This window comes from Babylonia areolata, chromosome 26, assembly GCF_041734735.1.
Source record: "Babylonia areolata isolate BAREFJ2019XMU chromosome 26, ASM4173473v1, whole genome shotgun sequence".
Classification (NCBI taxonomy): Eukaryota; Metazoa; Mollusca; class Gastropoda; order Neogastropoda; family Buccinidae; genus Babylonia; species Babylonia areolata.
Window position 1 is genome coordinate 17766603 of NC_134901.1, and position 19703 is coordinate 17786305.

At 36.6% G+C, this 19703-nt stretch overlaps 1 protein-coding gene across 9 annotated transcripts in view; it reads left to right on the forward strand.

The window, feature by feature from the left end:
• The window catches only part of LOC143300762 (F-actin-uncapping protein LRRC16A-like), a 97754-nt gene extending 78283 nt beyond the window's left edge, over positions 1–19471 (forward strand). For 6 of the 9 annotated variants that reach the window (XM_076614676.1, XM_076614681.1, XM_076614678.1 and 3 more), the window contains one exon: positions 2403–19471. In XM_076614676.1, the coding sequence (XP_076470791.1) occupies positions 2403–2587 (185 nt within the window). In that variant the 3' untranslated portion in view covers positions 2588–19471. The remainder of the gene's footprint in view (positions 1–2402) is intronic. The other 3 variants (XM_076614680.1, XM_076614683.1, XM_076614684.1) reach the window with 2 other exon arrangements.
• The last annotated feature ends 232 nt before the right edge of the window (positions 19472–19703 follow it).

Below are 19703 nucleotides of genomic sequence, written 5' to 3' on the forward strand. Positions count from 1 at the left end.
AAATTCTGTGGAGGAAAACCACTTGGATTGGAAAACAAATGTATATGCATGCACTCAAGGCCTGACTAAGCACATTGGGTTATGCTGCTGTCAGGCGTCTGCCCAGCAGATGTGGTCTTGCATATATGGATTTGTCTGAATGCAGAGACACCTTCTTGAAAAACCGAAACTGTGTTGTCTGTTTTTCATCCAATTCATGACAAAGAAAAAGGTTTGCACACTGTCATAGAATTACTTTGGAATTCTTGTAACAGCCAGAAAAGAAGCAGTCAGCTGAATACAAATATGATAATTTGAAAACTCAGTATTAACATGGTGGAAGCATATTACATTTCAGTAAGTTAGTTGTATGGGATTTTTTTTTCTTCAGCTCTATATATGACTTTTTTTTTTATGCACCCTTGTCTCTATCCACCCTGTATGATGATGATGTGTATGTTCATAGGTTGATCTCTGAGAGGGAGAAAGCAAAAGCAAAAAGTAGCAGGTCCAGAAAAAATGAATAGTTTTGTTGTTAACAAGTATTCTATGGCAGTTTTAAGCTTCAACCATTTACTTCCGAATATACATTTGCTAACATACAGTATATATCTGGGAGGCAGCATAGCCTGTGTTTGATTCAGACTGAACGTTTGATGTGTGCACGTTTCACACACTGTACTTGTTAATTGTTTAAAACCAGAGGCTGTCCTTATGACATCATTGCATACGTTAGTGAACCATTTTAAGAACTAAAACTTTGGGTGCAGTTTTTGCATCAAATAACATACTTCACTGTGAGCTGTCCTGAATGCACATCTATAAACACGGTTTCTTTCATTCTGCAGTTTTAAACATCTGTTAACTATAACTCATATAAAACAAATGGGAGGTGGATGTGGAGAAAAAAATGCACTGCATGCACATGAGAGGGAGAGTGTGTGCACACACACTGACACAGTATACATAATGGTATGTGTGGACAAACACTTAGACATACATACTTACTTATACACATGCTCACAGACATACACACCCAAATGTGGATAGATGTTAAAAGAATGAACAAACTTACAAATGCCTTTACCTGTAGACAAAACATTCCTTCACATTAATGTTTTATTTCAACTTTTTGTGTTGTTGATAGAATAAAACCGATATTCCATTGTAATGTGGCCAAGAGTTGTCTGTGTATAAAAAGCCTTGTTGTCCCCTCCCTTCACATAAACAGATCACAGCCCTTACATAGTGTATATCACAGTGTAGTGTACGTGTATCTTGATTATGATGGTGGAAGATGTAATAATGACAGTCTCATATCAAACTAAAATGGCATGCAGCGAATGATTACCTGAACCTACTCCTAGCTTCTTCTTTTTTTTCTTTTTTTTTTTTAACGAATCCTGTGTAAAGTTGACTGAACAGGGTTTGTAAAAGACTGGTGTTAACAGTGAATTAAACCATAAAAATGTTAGTCAAGTAATACTATGTGTATGTGTTTGGTGTGCATATACTTTACATAGGTGTGCACAAACATTTTGAAACCAGGTGTATTTCTCTCTCAGTGTGTGTGTGTGTGTGTGTGTGTGTGTGTGTTGTATTGTTTGCATGTACACTGTGTGTGTCTGTGTCTGTGTCTGTGTGTTATATTTGGAAGTGAGAGAGTTGTACTAGGGATCCAGAGTATTTATCATTCATTTGAAACGTTCTGTTGGCACAACTTAATTTTGCCAGTGTATTTGAGCATTTGTTGGAAGCATGCTTTTTAAAAAAAATTTTTTAATAGTAAACAGAGTGTTTTGCAGCATTTTATCTGTTAAAAAATATTGTTTGTGCATGTCCCATTTTGAGCATGGAATTATTCAGATTGATTATTCTGTGTCATGGCTTAATGCTGAAATATTTCTCCAGGTCTTCACAGTTGTTTTCAGTCAACCCCCATAAGAAAGGAAGAAAATAAATAATAAACATGTAAATTGTGGTGTATTTTCAATGTATATATATTCAATATTTTCAATGGCTGTGATGTCAGTAATTGTTCTCATTCCTTTTGGGAAAGAAAAACCATTCCAAGTACTACACAAAAAATACAAGCAGATAGGCTGGTAGAGCTTTGCAGATTGTGCTTCATATTTTAAGTTGATAGATTAGTAATATTTGATATTTTGAATTTTGTGTGTGTTATTTGAATATGTGTGTGAGAGGAGGTGTGTTTGAGTTGTTCAGATTTGAAATGTAAGCTTTTGACAGAAATTATTCATTTCCTTGATTGCATTTCTGTTAAGTTCCTGCATTATTATTAAGTTCCTGTTCTGTTCAGATTATCTTCTTTTAAGACTACAAATAGGTCTACAAATATTGATGTTTTAACAACAGAAGACTCAGAAGAACTAAATCTCCAGTCATTGATGTTTTAAAAACAGAAGACCCCGAAGAAGAAGACAGCAAGAATGGCGACACGGATGGCTCCCAGCCTGGTGGAGTGGAGCCAGAGGAGGATGGCAGAGACCCGGCAGACAGCAAGGCCCCCCCTGCCACTGACCCACACCCACCCGCTCAGCATGACGCCCTTGTGTCTGACCGGGCTGACGATGAGATCATGGTGTGAACAAGGAACACTGTCAAACACAGGGGAAATAGGCTGGGAAGGGGACTGCAGACTTATTATGATGGAGGGTGGTTTTTTTGTTTGTTTTTTTTTTGTTTTTTTTTTGTCCATTGTGGAATGTCTGCCGTTGGGTCCTCTCCCCTTTCCAGAACAGATGTGACAGAGGCTTTGTGCAGTATTGTTTGTCAGGCAGGCGTGGGTGAAGATGAGTTGTCTGTCTTCTTGTTCTTTCCCATTCTGTCTCTTGTGTTCCCATCACTTGTGATCTTTCCCACTGCTCTCTGTCTGTCTGTCTCTCTCTCTCCTCCACTGCTTCTTTTCTTTCTTGAGGGTCCTGTTCTGTGCTGACAGCTGCATGGAAGATTGTGTGTGCGTACAGTGAACAGTGTATTGTTTCTTTTCACCCAGGTTTGTGGACGATCACAGGTTTAACAGCACATCACCTGTAACTTCCAAACATCGGTGGTGACTGACATCCTGCGTATTGTTGTGCTTAATGTGGATCTGTGTAGGTGCATGAGAAACATCAGTGATGTTTGATTTATTTTTTTTTAAACACAACAAAAACCCATTTACAAACCCTTTTTCTAATAGGGTTTAACTATGTAGTCCTCATCTCTTCTTCCATACTTTGGTATCCAACTGATCATAATATTTTCAACAGTTTACTTGTGATGGAAGTGGTGTGTGATAAGAGCGGTTGTATGCGGGTGTGTTGTGATTTGTTCATGTTCAGTGGTTACTGTGACTGGAAGTTGAAGTGCCCTGTCCACTGCAAATTGTTTGTGGTTTTTGTTTTTTGTTTTTTGTTGGTTTTTTTGTTTTGTTTTGTTTTGAACATAATAATTATGGACTGGTTACGAATGCATAAAAGTGTTGACTGAAACACACATTCTCTTTCTGTGCAATTCTCTGAACAACATGGACAGTTGTAGGATTCTACCTTCTCTTTCTGTGCGATTCTCTGAACAACATGGACAGTTGTAGGATTCCACCTTCTCTTTCTGTGTGATTCTCTGAACAACATGGACAGTTGTAGGATTCTACCTTCTCTTTCTGTGCAATTGTCTGAACAACATGGACAGTTGTAGGATTCCACCTTCTGTGTGATTCTCTGAACAACATGGACAGTTGTAGGATTCTACCTTCTCTTTCTGTGCGATTCTCTGAACAACATGGACAGTTGTAGGATTCCACCTTCTCTTTCTGTGCTATTCTCTAAATGGCTTTGCCACACTGGTCAAAAAAGGTATTGTATTTGTTCAACAAAGGATTTGATTTTATTTTCTGCATCCATCACTCTGGCTTTCTTTCTGTGTATCAGTGTTCTTTTGATTTTGGATGGAAAGTGACTGTGTTCATTTTTTTTTACCGTGATACATGGTCGTGTCGTGTCATTGTCGATGTTGTTGGCTGTGTGGGACATTGTTACTGACACAGATTAGTTGGAAATGGAATGCTGCATAGTGATGATTTTATCAACAGGAATGTGACGTTGTACGTAGTAACGCATGATTTGATCATTGTTGAGACCCAGAGGGTGGGTGGGGGGGGGGGAGTCACCGTGGACTGCAGACATCATTTAATCTAGAAATGTGTCGGTGTGCACAGTTGTGTGATGCAGAGTAATGCGATGAAGAGGGAGCATTTCAGGCTACAGACACTGACGGCAGTACCTGCACAATAAAGCGATTCGTGATTGCAGGTGTCTGGAGCAGTGGCTATGGCTGATACAGTGTGACAGCAGATAGAAACCGTGTACTTAGGGGATCTTGTTGGTCACTTAAAGGCACCAGTAACTACAGAGGGGAATGCTAGCTTGCATGCGTAACACACTTTGTACAGTTTTTTTTGTTTTGTTTTTGTTATTGCTGTTTTTTTGTGTGGTTTTTTTTATTTTTTTATCTTAATGAAAAGTACTTTCTTTATAAGTATTATTTATGGTTATGCTTTGGTCTTTATACAAGGTTGGTTGGTTTGGTTTTTTGATTTTTGGGGGGTGGGGAGTGGGGGGGTGTTTGTGATGATATTTCTGTTAATTTTTTTCATGTGTTTTTACCAGTATGCAGACAGTTTTGTAGGCTTGTGTGTATGCTTTTGTGTGTGTGAGTGTGTGTGTGATACTGCATTCCAAGGATACTGATATATTTTGAAAGTTCTTTTTCAGTGGTGACACTTTTACATTGATTTTTGTGCTATAGGATTAAGTGTAGTCCTTTGAACATTGGAAGCGCAAAGTATAGGCATTGATAGTAATGTTTGGCTTATGTTGAGGGAAAAAAATCATACTTTTATTGTTGTGTTGAAAGTAATGTCTGAAAAAATCAGGGACTGAGCATTCTTATACAAGATGGATATACTGTTTTGTTTCTTGGCTTTGTAACGGTATTCATATAATATTGAAGGCAGTTCTTTCTTTTTGTTTTGTTTATGTTTGGTTTGTAATAACAAACTTTTCATTTTCCTAGATATTTAAGTCAAACACAAAGTAAAAATGGTGATTAGTGTTTTCCTTGATCTTAAGTAGGAGAAGTGGTTGTCACACCTCAAGATTTGTATAAAGTATTGTGCATCCTTAATGCAAAAAATACATGCATGTGAAGCCTGAAGGATTGTGGTAAGTTCATTGACATATTACAGTCTGAGGCTATACTAGTTTGAGTCAAGTGTATAGGTATAAAGATGATGAAGCTTTATATACATGCAGAAATAAAGATAGGGATGTTATGTTTCCTTTTATTCTGGGAAATATGATTTATGTTTTGGCAACAACAAAAAAAGAAAAGAAAAGAAACAAAACACAAAAAAACAAACAAAAAATTCAGTGTATGGTAAAAACATATATGCAAAGAAAGAAATTTAACAAATTAAGAGTAGCAGTAAATTGGAATCATATAGGGATGATTTCTTTTCCAGTATTTTGAATTTTTCAGGGATGATTTCAAAGGACCATCTCTGTTTTCTGTGTTGTTTATTGGTTTGTTGCTTATATTTTAATAACAAATGTTTATTCAGGTAATTGTGAAAGTTTGTATTGAAAGCTTGTAGGATGGCATAAACAGGTTTTGCTTTATTGTTGTGGCATATTTTGGGGGAATCACAGACACATTCCTGTTGTTGTTTTTGGTTTTTGTTGTGAATCAGTTGAGAAGCACAGTGTGCAATACAAATTTCAGTGTTGTTTGTGTCGTGTGTGGTGTGTAGGACTTCCTAGGATGATGTGGAACTGCTTTGGATTATGCCATGATTTTTTTTTTTTTTTTTTTTTTTGATTGATTCTGAACAAAAAAATGATAAGTGCACTTAACTCTGTTGTCATATATGCATTTTTTTCCGTTCAGATTTTGCCAATGATGTGCTGCTGCTCTTTCTGATCTGTTGACTCCGTAAAAACTTTTTTTAACAGAAACAGATTATGTATTTGAGATTGCTGCATTTAAAATCTTATGGTTTTGTGTGTCTCTTCTTCTGTATTATTCTCTTGTTGTTTTTTTCCATCATGTGAAATTTGTATCATAATTTTCATATTTGTAATTTTATTTCATTGTGTACTTGTTTATAGTATATATGTGAGGAAGATGTTCCACATTGAAACTCCCATCAGGGATATTTTTAACAATTTTCATTCTAGCTTAAGAACATGCATTTGTTCACATTACAAGCTGAAAAGAGTGCATGAGACCTTAAAAGCTGAAGGCAGTGAACATGTGTTTCAGGTCTTAGCATCTGTAACCCTGTTCGTCAGTCAGTTCTCTGAAGTTTTATAATCAACCTGATAACAATTTGCTAACTGGAGTTGTGATATTTTCCATTCATTGTGTTAGACTACATTTTATCTTTTTGTTATTTTTTTAAATGCTATCATTTTAAAATATTTTTTCCTAGGTGCCTTTGCACTCTTAAATACCATCCTGACAGTGTGGATTTGTCAGTTGTAGCTCTGTGATGACATTATTGTGGCATAATTCTGTCAAGTCTTGGTAGGTCTGAACTAGGGCCGACTGATAAGGACCAAGGTTTTTACTGCAGCTTCAGTTCTTTCCAGAGACAACTCCGAACCAGTGCACAATAACCTTGTCCTGAATGGTGAGGTGCACTGAAGAAAAATATTGTGGAGCAGATTTGTTCCTCCTTTCTGACAGTGTATAAACTGAATCTGTCATCTGAATGGGTCACTGCCAGTTTGACGAAGGGGTCAATATCAAGTACTTACCAATTCGTTTTCTTGATCTCTCTGTCCTCATTTGGAAGTTCAGGTACCAGACTGTTGAGAAATGGATGTGTTCTGCTACAAGATATATGCTGATTATTTATTATTCACCTAACACAAAATATCTGAATAATATTCTACTGAAGGGGAAAAAAAAAAGGCATTTTTGCCCATAATGACCATTTTGTTTTGACTACTGTGGGAAACTGGTGTAATTTTTGGGGGTCAGAATTACTCACAGCTGATGACCAGACACAAATGGGAACAAAATTAATTGTCATAAAAGAAAAGAAAATTAGCCTCACTCACTTGTATATGCAATACTTAATATGGTGGCACTGACTAACATCAGGCATTGCTTTTTATTCTGGAAGTGATGGAATCGGCATGAGCTATACAGCATAGTGTTGGCTGAGAGGAAAAGCATGGCTGGCACTGTGGCCTCTGTGTGCAGTCAGTGCATCAATGCTTTTCTGTTGTTAAGCGTGATGCTGGGACAGATCCTGGTTGGGTGTAGTTGTTAACTGTGAACATGTTATGCTGGCAGATCTCAGACTATGCCAAAGAATAAAAGCGTACCATGGCAGTGAATTAATTTCATTTATGATTTTGTCATTGCATAGAAATCAGCTGATTAAATTTTCCTGTACTAGTAGTTTTTATTTATTTATTCATTTTTATATCAAAACAGGTTGTGCTGAAGTTTTCTGATCAACTCATATTTCCAGTCATACTGCTCAAAGTGTTTCCAAACTAAAAGACCAAATACATCAAAGAAAGATGACATAATTATAAAGAGCATGGATGAATAATAGTTTAATTATTTTGTGATAGCTTTTCTTTTCATACTTTTGTAGTGGGTGAAACAATGAGGTCATGTTGTTGTGAAGTTTTCATGCTTGAGGTTTGTGTCCAGCTAGATTTTTTTTTCTTCTGGCCATTACCAGAGGGTAGCTGTAACGACAGGTGCATCACTTAGATCAGATCAGAGCAGAGCTGAGATGTTCAGGATGAAAATGACTTGGTGCTCACAAGGTGTGTGCGTACAAAGAGAAATTGTATACTGTGGACATATTATCATTCCTTTACTTAATTTCCTTTGTGCAATTTTACTGTATCAGAGATAGTGTGCATGTGTTGTCTTTTTTTGTGTATCAGGTAAATGTTGCTGTATTATGGATAAATCTTGTTTGTGCTGCTTCGCCTTATTATGGGTCATATTTTTCCTCTTGGATGACATTTGCAAATGGATTCTCTTCCTGCAGTGGCTGTGTGATCACTATCCGTTTCAGTACATTGTGCCAATGCATTATTCCAGTGCTCCTCCCACTCTGTTAGTCTGATCAGAAACAATAGACCCTGTCTTTCTAACAAAACAGAAACATAACAGATAAGACAAGGAAAATGTGTAAAGATGCATGAAGATTGTATTGTTACCATTATTTTGGAAAACAACATTTGTACTGTACTTTTTCCCACCCCCCACAGCTTGTGTCTATGCATTTGTTAAGAAATTACTTGATACTCATGGATTCTTACAGAAATGTATTGTTGGTAACGGTACTACTGCTCGTGTCTAGTCTAAAGAAAGAAAGTGTTTCATATACATATAAATGCTGCACAACTTTCATATTTGATTTTTTTTGTGAACAACTTTCTGTTCCCAAACTGTAGGATTAGGGTGCTAGGTGGCTTTTTCCCCCTCAGGGAATTATCTACTAGAAAATCCCTCTTTTCCATTTTAGTTTTTGCCTTTTTTCTATTGTCTCCTCATTTCTCACTTTCAGCGGAATGGTCTTTATCTTCATTTTGTTCCTAGGAACTCGTACACTTTTTTGTTATCCTCTGGATTTCGTTACTGGGTGATTTTATCCAATATAGTTTGTAGTGTCCAGGGAAAGGGAGTCTGTTTTTATGGGATTTTGATTTTTACGTATTATTATACGAATAGGGTTTTTTTTCTTAAGGTGGAAAATGGATGGAATAGTCACAGCCAGAGTGTTCTGGGTCTGGGTTTTTTTGTTTGTTTTTTTTTTATTCAGGTATATTTATGCCCAGTTTTCTTTCTTCTCCTTCCTTCTAAGTGAAAGATGATTATGTCTACGACATGGTCACTTTGTGATCAGCAGATCTTTGAGAAGTGAAAACAGGTTGGTTGTGTTGTTTTTTTTGATAAGTGCAGTGCTGTCAGTGGTAGTAGGTCTGTTTGCCCAACATAGAACACCACTTTGTGGGGGTCATTCCTTTATTGTCTAAAATCTAAATGAAATAAAAAATGAGCAAGCAAACACAAACAAGTCTCATTTTATATGTTTCAAATATCAAGATACTGTGTCTAATTCAGTTAGATACAAAGTAACATTCTGATGGGACCAAGCTTTAAAATCTTTTTTGTTAAATGTGGTCTGTCTTCAATATGAACACGGGTACGCAGTCAGAGTAGACAGGAGCATTGCATATTCACATTTTTTTTTTCAAGATGACTGAAAAAAAGAAGGAAATTTAATGGAAGGTGTGGAGGGATCATCTGGATACGGCTTTCGATACGTTTTTAAAAAAATCCTTGAAATAGATTATATTTATTTCTCCATTGACCTTCATCTGTCATTGGGAATAGAAAATACACTCATGTGTCAGTCAGTCTTGTTGAGCAAGCTCTGAACTTTTTTGCTCACTCTGGTGAACTTGATAAAATTTTTCACTTCCAGCAGTTTTGAAAATGTTATGATGTTTGAAGTTGGGTTAGTATTGGAGGATTGTACCCGAGACATGTGATTTTTGTGGTTTGAGTATTTCAGCTCCTTTTCATCTAGAAATTTGTGCATATTATGGTATTAATATGTATTATGCATGAGACAACTTAAAAAGCAGCAGTACTTCGACTTCTATTCTTCCAGTCGTCATTTTTGGGATATGCAGCATTCTGGCTTCTGTTAGCTGTATTTCAGTGTAAATTGTCTGTATACATATATGTATTTTATTATAGTGAGCAATTTATTGCCTGTATATACTGTACATTTGTCACATGTTTATTTTTATCATGCTGTAACTTTAGTAAAATCCACTGAAATCTTGTGTCTTATTATGTCTCTGCACAGGTGATGTATGACGATTGTGCTGATGAATCTAAGAGGATGTGTGAGTGTAGAGTGACTGTATTTGCTGTTGCTCAGTGGGGTTCACCTTGAACTTGCCTGTTTGGGTGAGTTGAGCAGTCAGAACTGTAAGACTTAGGATTCCTCAGACAGTGATTGTATAGGTGTGAAAGTTCTGCTGAATTTTGCCCCTCGCCCCCACCCCCCACAAAAAAAAGTGTTCATAAGGATGTTAAGAATGATCATGCAGATACTGGAAATGGGACTATTAAGTAACTGCATCTCCCTTTTGCAAAGGGCACATAGACCCCTGAGACTCCATGTTCTCCAAGTTTTGACTAAAGCTATATAGTTAGGAAAAAAAAGTCAGTATGTCTGATGTTCCTTGAACTAACGAATGAAGTTCACTGTGTGTCATCCACCGCCACTCAGTGGGAATTCTGAACATGTGCAATGACAGCCATTGAGTAAACATTTCACTGCTAGCCAGTGAGAAATCTTGTCACAAAACTGAACGCTCAGGCAATGGACAAATCATTTTACACCAAGTGACTGGAGAGCATGTCGCTTCAGTGCAGTGCCACTTTTTTTTTTTTTTTTTCGTTGTTGCTTTTTTCTGCCTGTAACTTTGTTTTCTACAATAGTTTGCTAGGGACAACTCTTCTGTTGCTGTGGGTTCTTTTATATGTGCTAAATGCATGCCACACACAGGACCTTAGCTTACCGTCTCATCCGAATGACTAGCATCCAGACCACCACCACTTGTGGATGGGAGGGAAGGGGGGGGGAATCAATATTTAAGTATGGAATTTGAACCTGTGCACTCAAGATTCTCTAGCTTACTATGTGGATGTTTTACCACGAGGCCACCACCCAACTGTAGGATCAGGGTCAACAAGAAGTATTGTTGGGGTCTGATTACATTGAGGCCAGAATTTCACAGCTAATTTCTGGAAGCAGCAACCAGTGACTGTGTTGAGGGTGAATGCCTCTCGCTGTGAGATGTGGGAGCAAGGTGGCAGAATGGTCAAGATACTCATCTGCCAATAACAGTTTCCATGAGGGTCTGGGTTCAACACTGCTCTCACCTTTTCTCCCAAGTTGGACTGGAAAATCAAACTGCGCATCGTGCCGTTCGGATGAGACGATAAATTGAGGTCCCTTTGGTGCACTGAAGAAGAACCTGTGGCAACAAGAGTGTTGTTCTCTGGCAGAATTCTGTTAGAGAAATCTACTCAGATAGCTAGACAAATATATATAAGCATGCACTCAGGGCCTGACAAGGGAGTTGGGAAATGCTGCTGTGAGGCATCTGCCTGGCAGATGTGGTGTAGCGTACATGGATTTGTCTGAATGCAGTGATGCTTTCTTGAGAAACTGAAAAAACAACATATGTGTGATGTGACAGCAGAGACAGTTATGATTCTGGACGTGTGCACAACCTTCCAAATCTGTTGGTATGAACGCACCCCAACCCATCTATTACTTGACAGCATCAGAGGTTTCCTATCCCATCTGCACAAAGGGCTGGATCCAAAAGTCCCAATTCCTAAAACTACAACAGCCAGTGATTCTACCAACATGTAAAATACATAATTTACACCTTGCTTTTATACTATGAAATAAGGCGTGGCAACAGAGGCCCTGAAAACAACTAACTGAACATCACCAGATGCCGTGGCAAAGTGGTTAGCGTCGCTGAGTGACGGCTGGGAGGACGCGGGTTCAAATCCCAGCGGAGGTGGGTTTTTTGGCCCGCGGCCGGCTCCTAGTCAGAGTTGAGTGTGCTATGGGCTTAAATGGGAAGACTGGGACCACACAGTCGAGTTTCATCCGCTTCACAGATGTGTCTTTGGGTGTGTTGCTCTAATTTTCTGACCAACATTGCCAGTATCTGTATCTCTGGCCTGGTTGATGCCGGGATAACATTATGACAGGAAACGTAGAGTACAACCTTGTCACCTAGTCCCCATCCTAAATGGACCTCTCTAAGATTAGCAGCATCTTCATCGTCATCGCCATCCTCCTCTTCCATCATCATCAATATCAAAAAATGTTGTCATGGTGAGGCCTCCTTCGGTGACAAAATTGATAGGAATTAAAACTAATTTATTTGGGGGAGAAACGGCCATTTTATATATAGGGGTGGTATCAGCCATCCCCCCCCCCCCCCCTTTTATTTTAAAAATTATTTTAATAATTATTTTAACTTAATAAGGTAATATCTTATCAATTAAAATGTTACTTTTGAAATGATTCAATAAAAAATGTATAATAAACATGGATTGTGATTTTGTTGCTTTTTAGTTGACCAAAAAATTTTTTTTCTTGGTAAAAAATAAGGAATGGCCAAATATATACTAAGTCCAACTTTGTGATTCAGCCATTCCTCCCCTTAAAAAAATTTTCAGTGAATTTAATTACAGTCAAGACAATCTACATCCATTCAATGTTGTGTTTATTTTTCCCACCACTGCTTTTTCAGGGGAAAAGCAGTGGTTACATGTCTTGCATGACTGAGATAACCCCCCCGCAAAAAAAAAACAACCACCTGCAATTTGAACGAAAACACATCACCGTGGGTAATGTGACCAGACAAAAGCTCATCGACAATGCAAAGTCATGTAAATCTGATAAAAACTGAATCTGCAGTAAAAAAAATTTTAAAAAGAAGGAAAAAAAAAGTTACAAGCATGCAGATAAAAATAACTCAGCTTTAAACCCCTTTATTTATTTATTTAAAAAAAAAAACCTTCTCCTCTAAAGCACTACTTTACCAAACGCTGTCAGTGATCTACCCCATGATGATGAGCCATCATCCATAATTCATTAGATGAACCATAATTCTACAGGCCAAGACATGTGGCTGAGGAAAACTGATGTAAGGCCTAGATCTGGACCTGCCAACCCACTGGGCCACAGAGCAGTCATTTTAGGAAGCATCAAGTATGACATTGTACAGCATGACTTGGGTGCTAACCACAGAAACCATTCCTAATGGATTCACAATGAACGATGTATACAATCTTCTGAAATCACAAACATGGATGGTTCATTTGGTGCAGGACCTTGTGTGGTTGACAGGCAAATGAGGAAGTCAAAATATTTTGTGCAAGGACGCATTTTCATATGTTAACAAAACCTTAGTGCCAAACAGCATAAAAAGTTTATTTTCAGACTATTCTTTTAAGTGATGTGCCACAACCAATTTTCCTCCCTCTCAAAATAATTCCCTTGGCCTTGTGTATAGTGACTAGTTTCAATCAGTCACTTTGGTTTTAAGAACTGATGTTTCAATCCATAAATGGTCCTTTTGCAGTCCGCCAGGCTACAAACATATCTGATTCAACTGCACTTCTCCAGTGATCTGTGTGCCCTGCCCTATGATGCCTGAGCCTCTCCTGCTTCCTTTATGACTGATGCCTATGTCAGAGTATTCCATACAACAGAGGGCTGACAGAGTGGAGTAAGAACATCTAAATAGAAAGGTTAGAGTAAAAAGGGTCTTGCATGTACAACCTGCAGAGCAAAGTAAACTTCACAGATGCAACATATGACTGCAGAAAATAATGACAACACAGTATTAACTGTATATGAAGAGGGGGAAGAAGAAATCTTGAAGCAGTATTTGAGTCAGTGTTGTGTAAGAAAAAATATTACATCATTTCAGTACCTTTCACTTTCATATTTACATACATACAATTTCTTACACTTTACCAAAATTACAACTAATTTTCAACTAATTCTTAGAGCAAACTATCAAAACAATTGTTTTAATTATACACGTGACAATAACAAACTCTAACTGAGAAAAGAACACACAAATTACACTTGCCAAACTTACTACGTGTACTGTCAAAAACAAGCCATCAAATTATAAAAAAAAAAAAAAAAAAGAGAACATGCATGTGATATTTACTAGACCTACCACTGTTATACAATTCCTCAAACCAGTTCCACATCTTCTAGGTAAACCAATGAACTCCTATATTCCTCAAATTTCAAACAATGTAGAGAAGCTTTTAATGAACCAACAAAAATATGCTCCTCTCAATGCCACTGAAATAATACCAGCAACCAACACTTCACCAGTACACTTGATGGAAGATGATTCACAGTCACAATGGTCACAGTAGACAACCTGTCGTGACTTAAAGTGAGATCGAGTGCTGGTTTAGTTCCCTGTCACTGATCAACATGGATACTTTGTATGTGGACCTGCTAAGGTTCTTCATAGCTGCTGACAGAATTTTTGCATCATTCTCATTTTCATGATCATGAAAAAATATAATTATATTCAAGACACTGCAGCCGAAATATTTTACATGTAGAATTCTAAACACTGAGGTGGAGGAGTGGGGAACAGTAAACCTTTGATAGTTATTTAACGACCACACACACGGCACAATCAATTCTCTGTGATCTTCAATGCTCTTTGTTCTCCTCCTATATTGCAGATTTTTACCATGTGCAACGTCTACCTTTCTGCATCATCAAGACTTGTTCACAGTTTTTCAAACTCTTGTTCATTCTGTCCATTATGACCAAATGCTCTTGGCTTCATTCTGATACTTTTTAACAATTTTATATGGGATAAAATGTTTTCCCATCCAATAATAATAATTCAAAAATTCCCACCCCATAATGGTAGATTATACATATACACAAACCAGCAGGGTAATAATAAAAACTAGTATCAATACAAGTATACATACATCAAACTAGTATCAATACATTCTTCTAACAAAAAACAAACAAAACAAAAACAAAAAAACAAAAAAAAAGTCATGGAATGTTATTCAGCCTTTCTGTGTCGGCAAAATAACCTGGAATTTTCTCTTGAAAATCAAAGAATAAGTAAAATGTGAAACGAATGCAGTGCAATTCCTAAACCATGATTCTGAACACTTTACCCACATGGAAGTTACAATAAGAAGAAGAAGAGAAAACAACAAAAAACAACACCACAGTATTCAGAAACCAGCTGAATATTTCACACTAATAATAACTGTACATTACATCCACACACAATGTTAATTCAAACACAATGCTTATGGCTCATGAATTACCAATGATCACCACAATCTCCTCTTCACAGCTGACAATTCATTCTAAAAATAAGCAGCAGAAGTTCAGCTATGCAAAGGGAAGGTAGGACTGAATGGACAATGAGGAAGACAATCATTTTCTTTTTGTTTTGTATTTCAAACATTAATACTTTCATAGGCTTCATAAATTTACATCAGTGCCCTGCTTGATGTGTGAAAAATAGAAGAAAGATTTCAGACAGACTCAAATAAAATATTCCACACTGAAAAATACCACTATCCATGTTAAACAATGTTAAAACATCTGAATCATGATGTCCTTAAATTGTTAAAAATATCTACGAAAGAATAATAATAATTTAAAAAATCTGTCACAGAACCCTTCTTGTTTGTATACCCATATCCACCTTTTGTGAGGTCCCATTTCTGTAATTCTACCATGAAATGCCCACTGTCAATGCACAGCTCTGCCAATAATCTAAGAGTAAGTGTTTAATATTCATGAACCACAATTTACTTTGCGCATCAATCAGCAGTAGGTTGTAGGGATGCAACAAGTTACTTTCCAACAAGCTCAATCTGGTCTGGCCCTCAGCTATCCTCTGTCATCACTAATCATCAGCATATGTGACGTTTTTAACATTAAATAAATAAAACAATAATTAAAGAAAAACAATATAGCTACTACTTCCAGCACTGTGTAACCAAATAAATGTTTCTGAAACAGAACAGCAGTAGTGTCAAAACCATCTGCTGCGCTCATTAAACCCAATGTTAAATCTTATCTTTAATTCCATGCAAGTAATCCTTTAGAAGTAAAAAAAAAAGTTTCTTCCTTTAACCTCTTCAATGCCCAGGGACGTTTGTAGGTCCACAAAAATGCTTTGCTACTGGCAAAGATTTACTTAAAACATCCATGTCAGTTCAGGATTTTTCACACTTTTACTTTAAAGCTGATTTGTACCACCAAGCAGAAAGCTTTAATTATGCACAAGTAGCAACACCCTATTACGTTCTGCATTGCAGTTACTGGATGTTAGTATCCCTCTCAGAAATATAGATGCTTTCAAAATGACGAATGTTGCAAGTATAAATTCAATGTTACTGGAAACATGATCGGGAATCACATACACAGATGTAGTGCTAACTTTTCAGCAACTTTTTCCCTCTCCTCATATTTTTCCATTATTGTTCGTTTAAAATAAAGACTAGAAATACAAATTTCTAATTCCTGGTCAACTCTGCAATGCCTTGAACAAGAACTTTAAGATAACTGAAATGCTACCTGACACAAAGATTCCAATACAATCATAACATTAATAATCAAGCCCAGTATTTGTAATGTACCCTCAGTCCAATAAATAAACAAACAAATAATATACAAGTGTAAGGATATATTTGGATATACCTATGAAATAATGAAAGAAAAAGCAGCAAAACATAAGTCGGGAAAAGCACCATTCAAAATCTGAACATTATGACCTATCAACTGAGGCAATGCTAACAGTTGCCTTTTCATTGCTAACAGAACACAGGTCTTGACTTGTCTGTTTAAAATTTCTCAAGAAGAAAGACCATAAGCAGATTTTTCACTACAATCATTCATTAATTTAAATAACTTTCTGATGCAAACAAGTATGCACAAGCCGAGTGTTGTTAGCCTGATGGATGCTACATCCTCCTTAATCTTTACACTGGCACTCACAACAATCGCAAGAGTGAACTTTCTCATATCATAATAAAAATAAACCAGTATCAAATCAACTTAACAGTGCTAAAGGCCTCTGCTCCAAATTTGATGTTATACAAAGTGTACTGAAACATTAGCATTCAAAGTTTATCAATGCAAAACAAGGACCTACACGATGGCTATGTCTGATGATTTCTTCTGTCACGTTTTCATGTCATGTTTGTTGACAATTCATTTTCCATTCTTCCTTTTTAATCACAGTATTATATGTTTATCATAAAATGATCACTGTTCATCATAAAATGATCATCACCATCCTCATCCCTATAGATACATGCACTGATCAGGGTGATGAGACAGGGTTGTGACTAGAAGTCTGTTTTCAACCAAAATATTCTGTATTTATACATGCTTATCCGTCACTCAGTAGATTACACTGTCATAAATAAAAACTGCATATCTGCAATACAACAATCAATCAATCAATTGCCTTAAACCAACAAACAAAAAAATCATGTGAAAGAAATAGCATATCCATGCTAAGAATGTCTACAATAGTACAAAGAACCAAATGTAGTGCAAATTGGGGGCACAAATAAACTGGCAGGCAAAAAACAGGACAAAAACAAGAACGGTTGTCAAGAGATAATCTAAGCTTGTGAAGGTGATTTTTTACTGTTCAGAATTTTATTTATTTATCTATGTTTGTGTTGTTTTATCTAGTTTTTTTTAATGACAAAAATGGAAGGAGGTACTGTTAATAAATATAATTTTTGGTTTTTAATCTAGTACAGGAGCCAGTTGCATTGCTCAGACGGAAGAGCCTAGTATGATCGTAACCCACTACTAATTGTGTGTGGTATGGAACTGACCAATGGCGTAGTTCAGTCAACATAGGCATTTAGCCACGTGTAACTGTCAAAAAGTTAGAACCAAGCCGTGCAACTGGCACCTGGAAACCAGGAAGTAATGCTATTTCAATTTCATAACCATGGTATACATCATCCTGCTTGAAAAATCCTGCATTTTTAAAAAGTACATTCTATAAAAGTTTACAACACATTCTGTTCAGGTTTAAGACAATTCCTTTTCGTTTATTGAAAGATTCATAATAAGCAACATTTTGAATTTTTTAATGTGGCATATGTGGTGTTGCTTATGAATCGATCAGCATACTTTGTGATACCTTGTTTATTATTGCTTATATACAAAATTTGCTCATCCACGTCAACACATAACTGTCACAGCTACCCCCCACTCCCCCAACTGAAAGGAAAAAAAAAATCACAAAGACAAACATACAAAATAGTAAGCCATGTTGCAGACATCATCCCTTCCACTTAATTTATCCCCAGATATAAAAAAAATCGTAAAAAGGGAAAAAAATAATACTTCAAAGTCAAACATTTAAAAGGCCATACATTGGCAAATAACACTGCAGAATGGACAGCAAGTGCCCATCCTAGTGTTTACAATTTCACTACCTAATTGCCAGAGCAAAACAGCACAAACAGTAATGATAGACTGTGGAAAAGAGAGAGAAAGAAAAAAAAAACGTGTCAAGGCTTGCTAAAAAAACGAATGGGATTGAATGGACTGGTAAGGCAGAAAGAGCAGACAACAGTGACGGAAGAAAAAAAGAGAGCAACAGAAAAGAGGAAATTTCTAGCACAGAACTTCCAGAAGGTGGGGATGCTATTTATACTAAAAGATCCACGACATCGCCATGGGGGAAAACTTAAACTAAGAAGAGAAGTTAAGGGGGTAATGATGGGAAGTGGTGCCAAGATAACACAAAATGCCCTGGAAAAAAATCCATCTTTGTATGTACATTACAATAAGTTTCATTATTCCCAACTTGATCGAACACAGCTGATGAAGCTTTGTATATACTATATTACATAAAACTGTTGTCTCCGCACTGAAAACTTGTCCTTTCTTCACTTGTGCAGCATGATGTCAAACACACCACGGAGGACTTGGCAGTCATTTGTCATGCAATCAATCATAAAAGAAAGTTATCCGACTACCAACGTCACTATTAAAAGCAAACCAACACACATATTTAAGATATTTCAGGGAGTACCACATTACGTGTTTTCTTCACCCCCAGAAACACTTTAAAAAAGATGCCTATGATGAGCAATAATATTTCTGTATAAAAAAGAAGAAGAAGAAAAAAATCAGTTTAGCCAATTTATATTGAATCAATGAATGTTTCAATGTTTGATGACTCCATTCTTCACATGTTATCTGTTATTTGTGGTCCACTGACCAAATCTTCTTTCTAATATAATCTGTAAACAAGCACATCTGTACTCAATTTTTGTAAATGCTGTCTGTATCATCAACAGACATGTCAATCTGCATTTCATACCCAGCAGTTTAAAAAAGGTACCACCACCACTGGACCACTATGCTCTGATAGTATATATATATAGATCTATAGTCAGCATCTATTTCAGTCTCCAACACATTCAAATAAGTCTATGTGAAAAGCTAATATTGACTTCTTAAAGAAACAACAAGGAACAATGTATTTCTTCAAAGAAACAACAATAACAATGTATATATGGCTTCAGCATTTTTCTTGCAGCAAGAATTTGACAGATTAAAAATGGACCATAAATGCCAGGACTCAAGGCAAAGTTTGCTTTCAAAAATGGATATAAGGTCACTGGTACAAACTGCATAGTTTTATTCTTTTACTTTGTCCTTTTTTTTCCAAGCAAAATCTAAGACAGCATTTCTCTGTGACTGATTTGCATGAACACTAAACATGACTGTTGGAACACCACACAGAGAACAAACACAGATCAAGTTCATGACAATGGTACATTTTTTTTTTAAATAAAAAAACCCCATCAAAAACATAAGTAGATAAGCAGCCCGATTTCAAAAGAATACCCAACCCACTCCACCATCTAAACAACTACAAAAACAAATGTCAAAAGAGTGGTGTTACATTATACAAAACTTCAGCATATTTCTTGCATCTTTTTTCAAATATATGTAACTTTCCATTAAGTGCTAAATTACATGCAGTGGTGATTTTTTCTTCTTAACTATGACA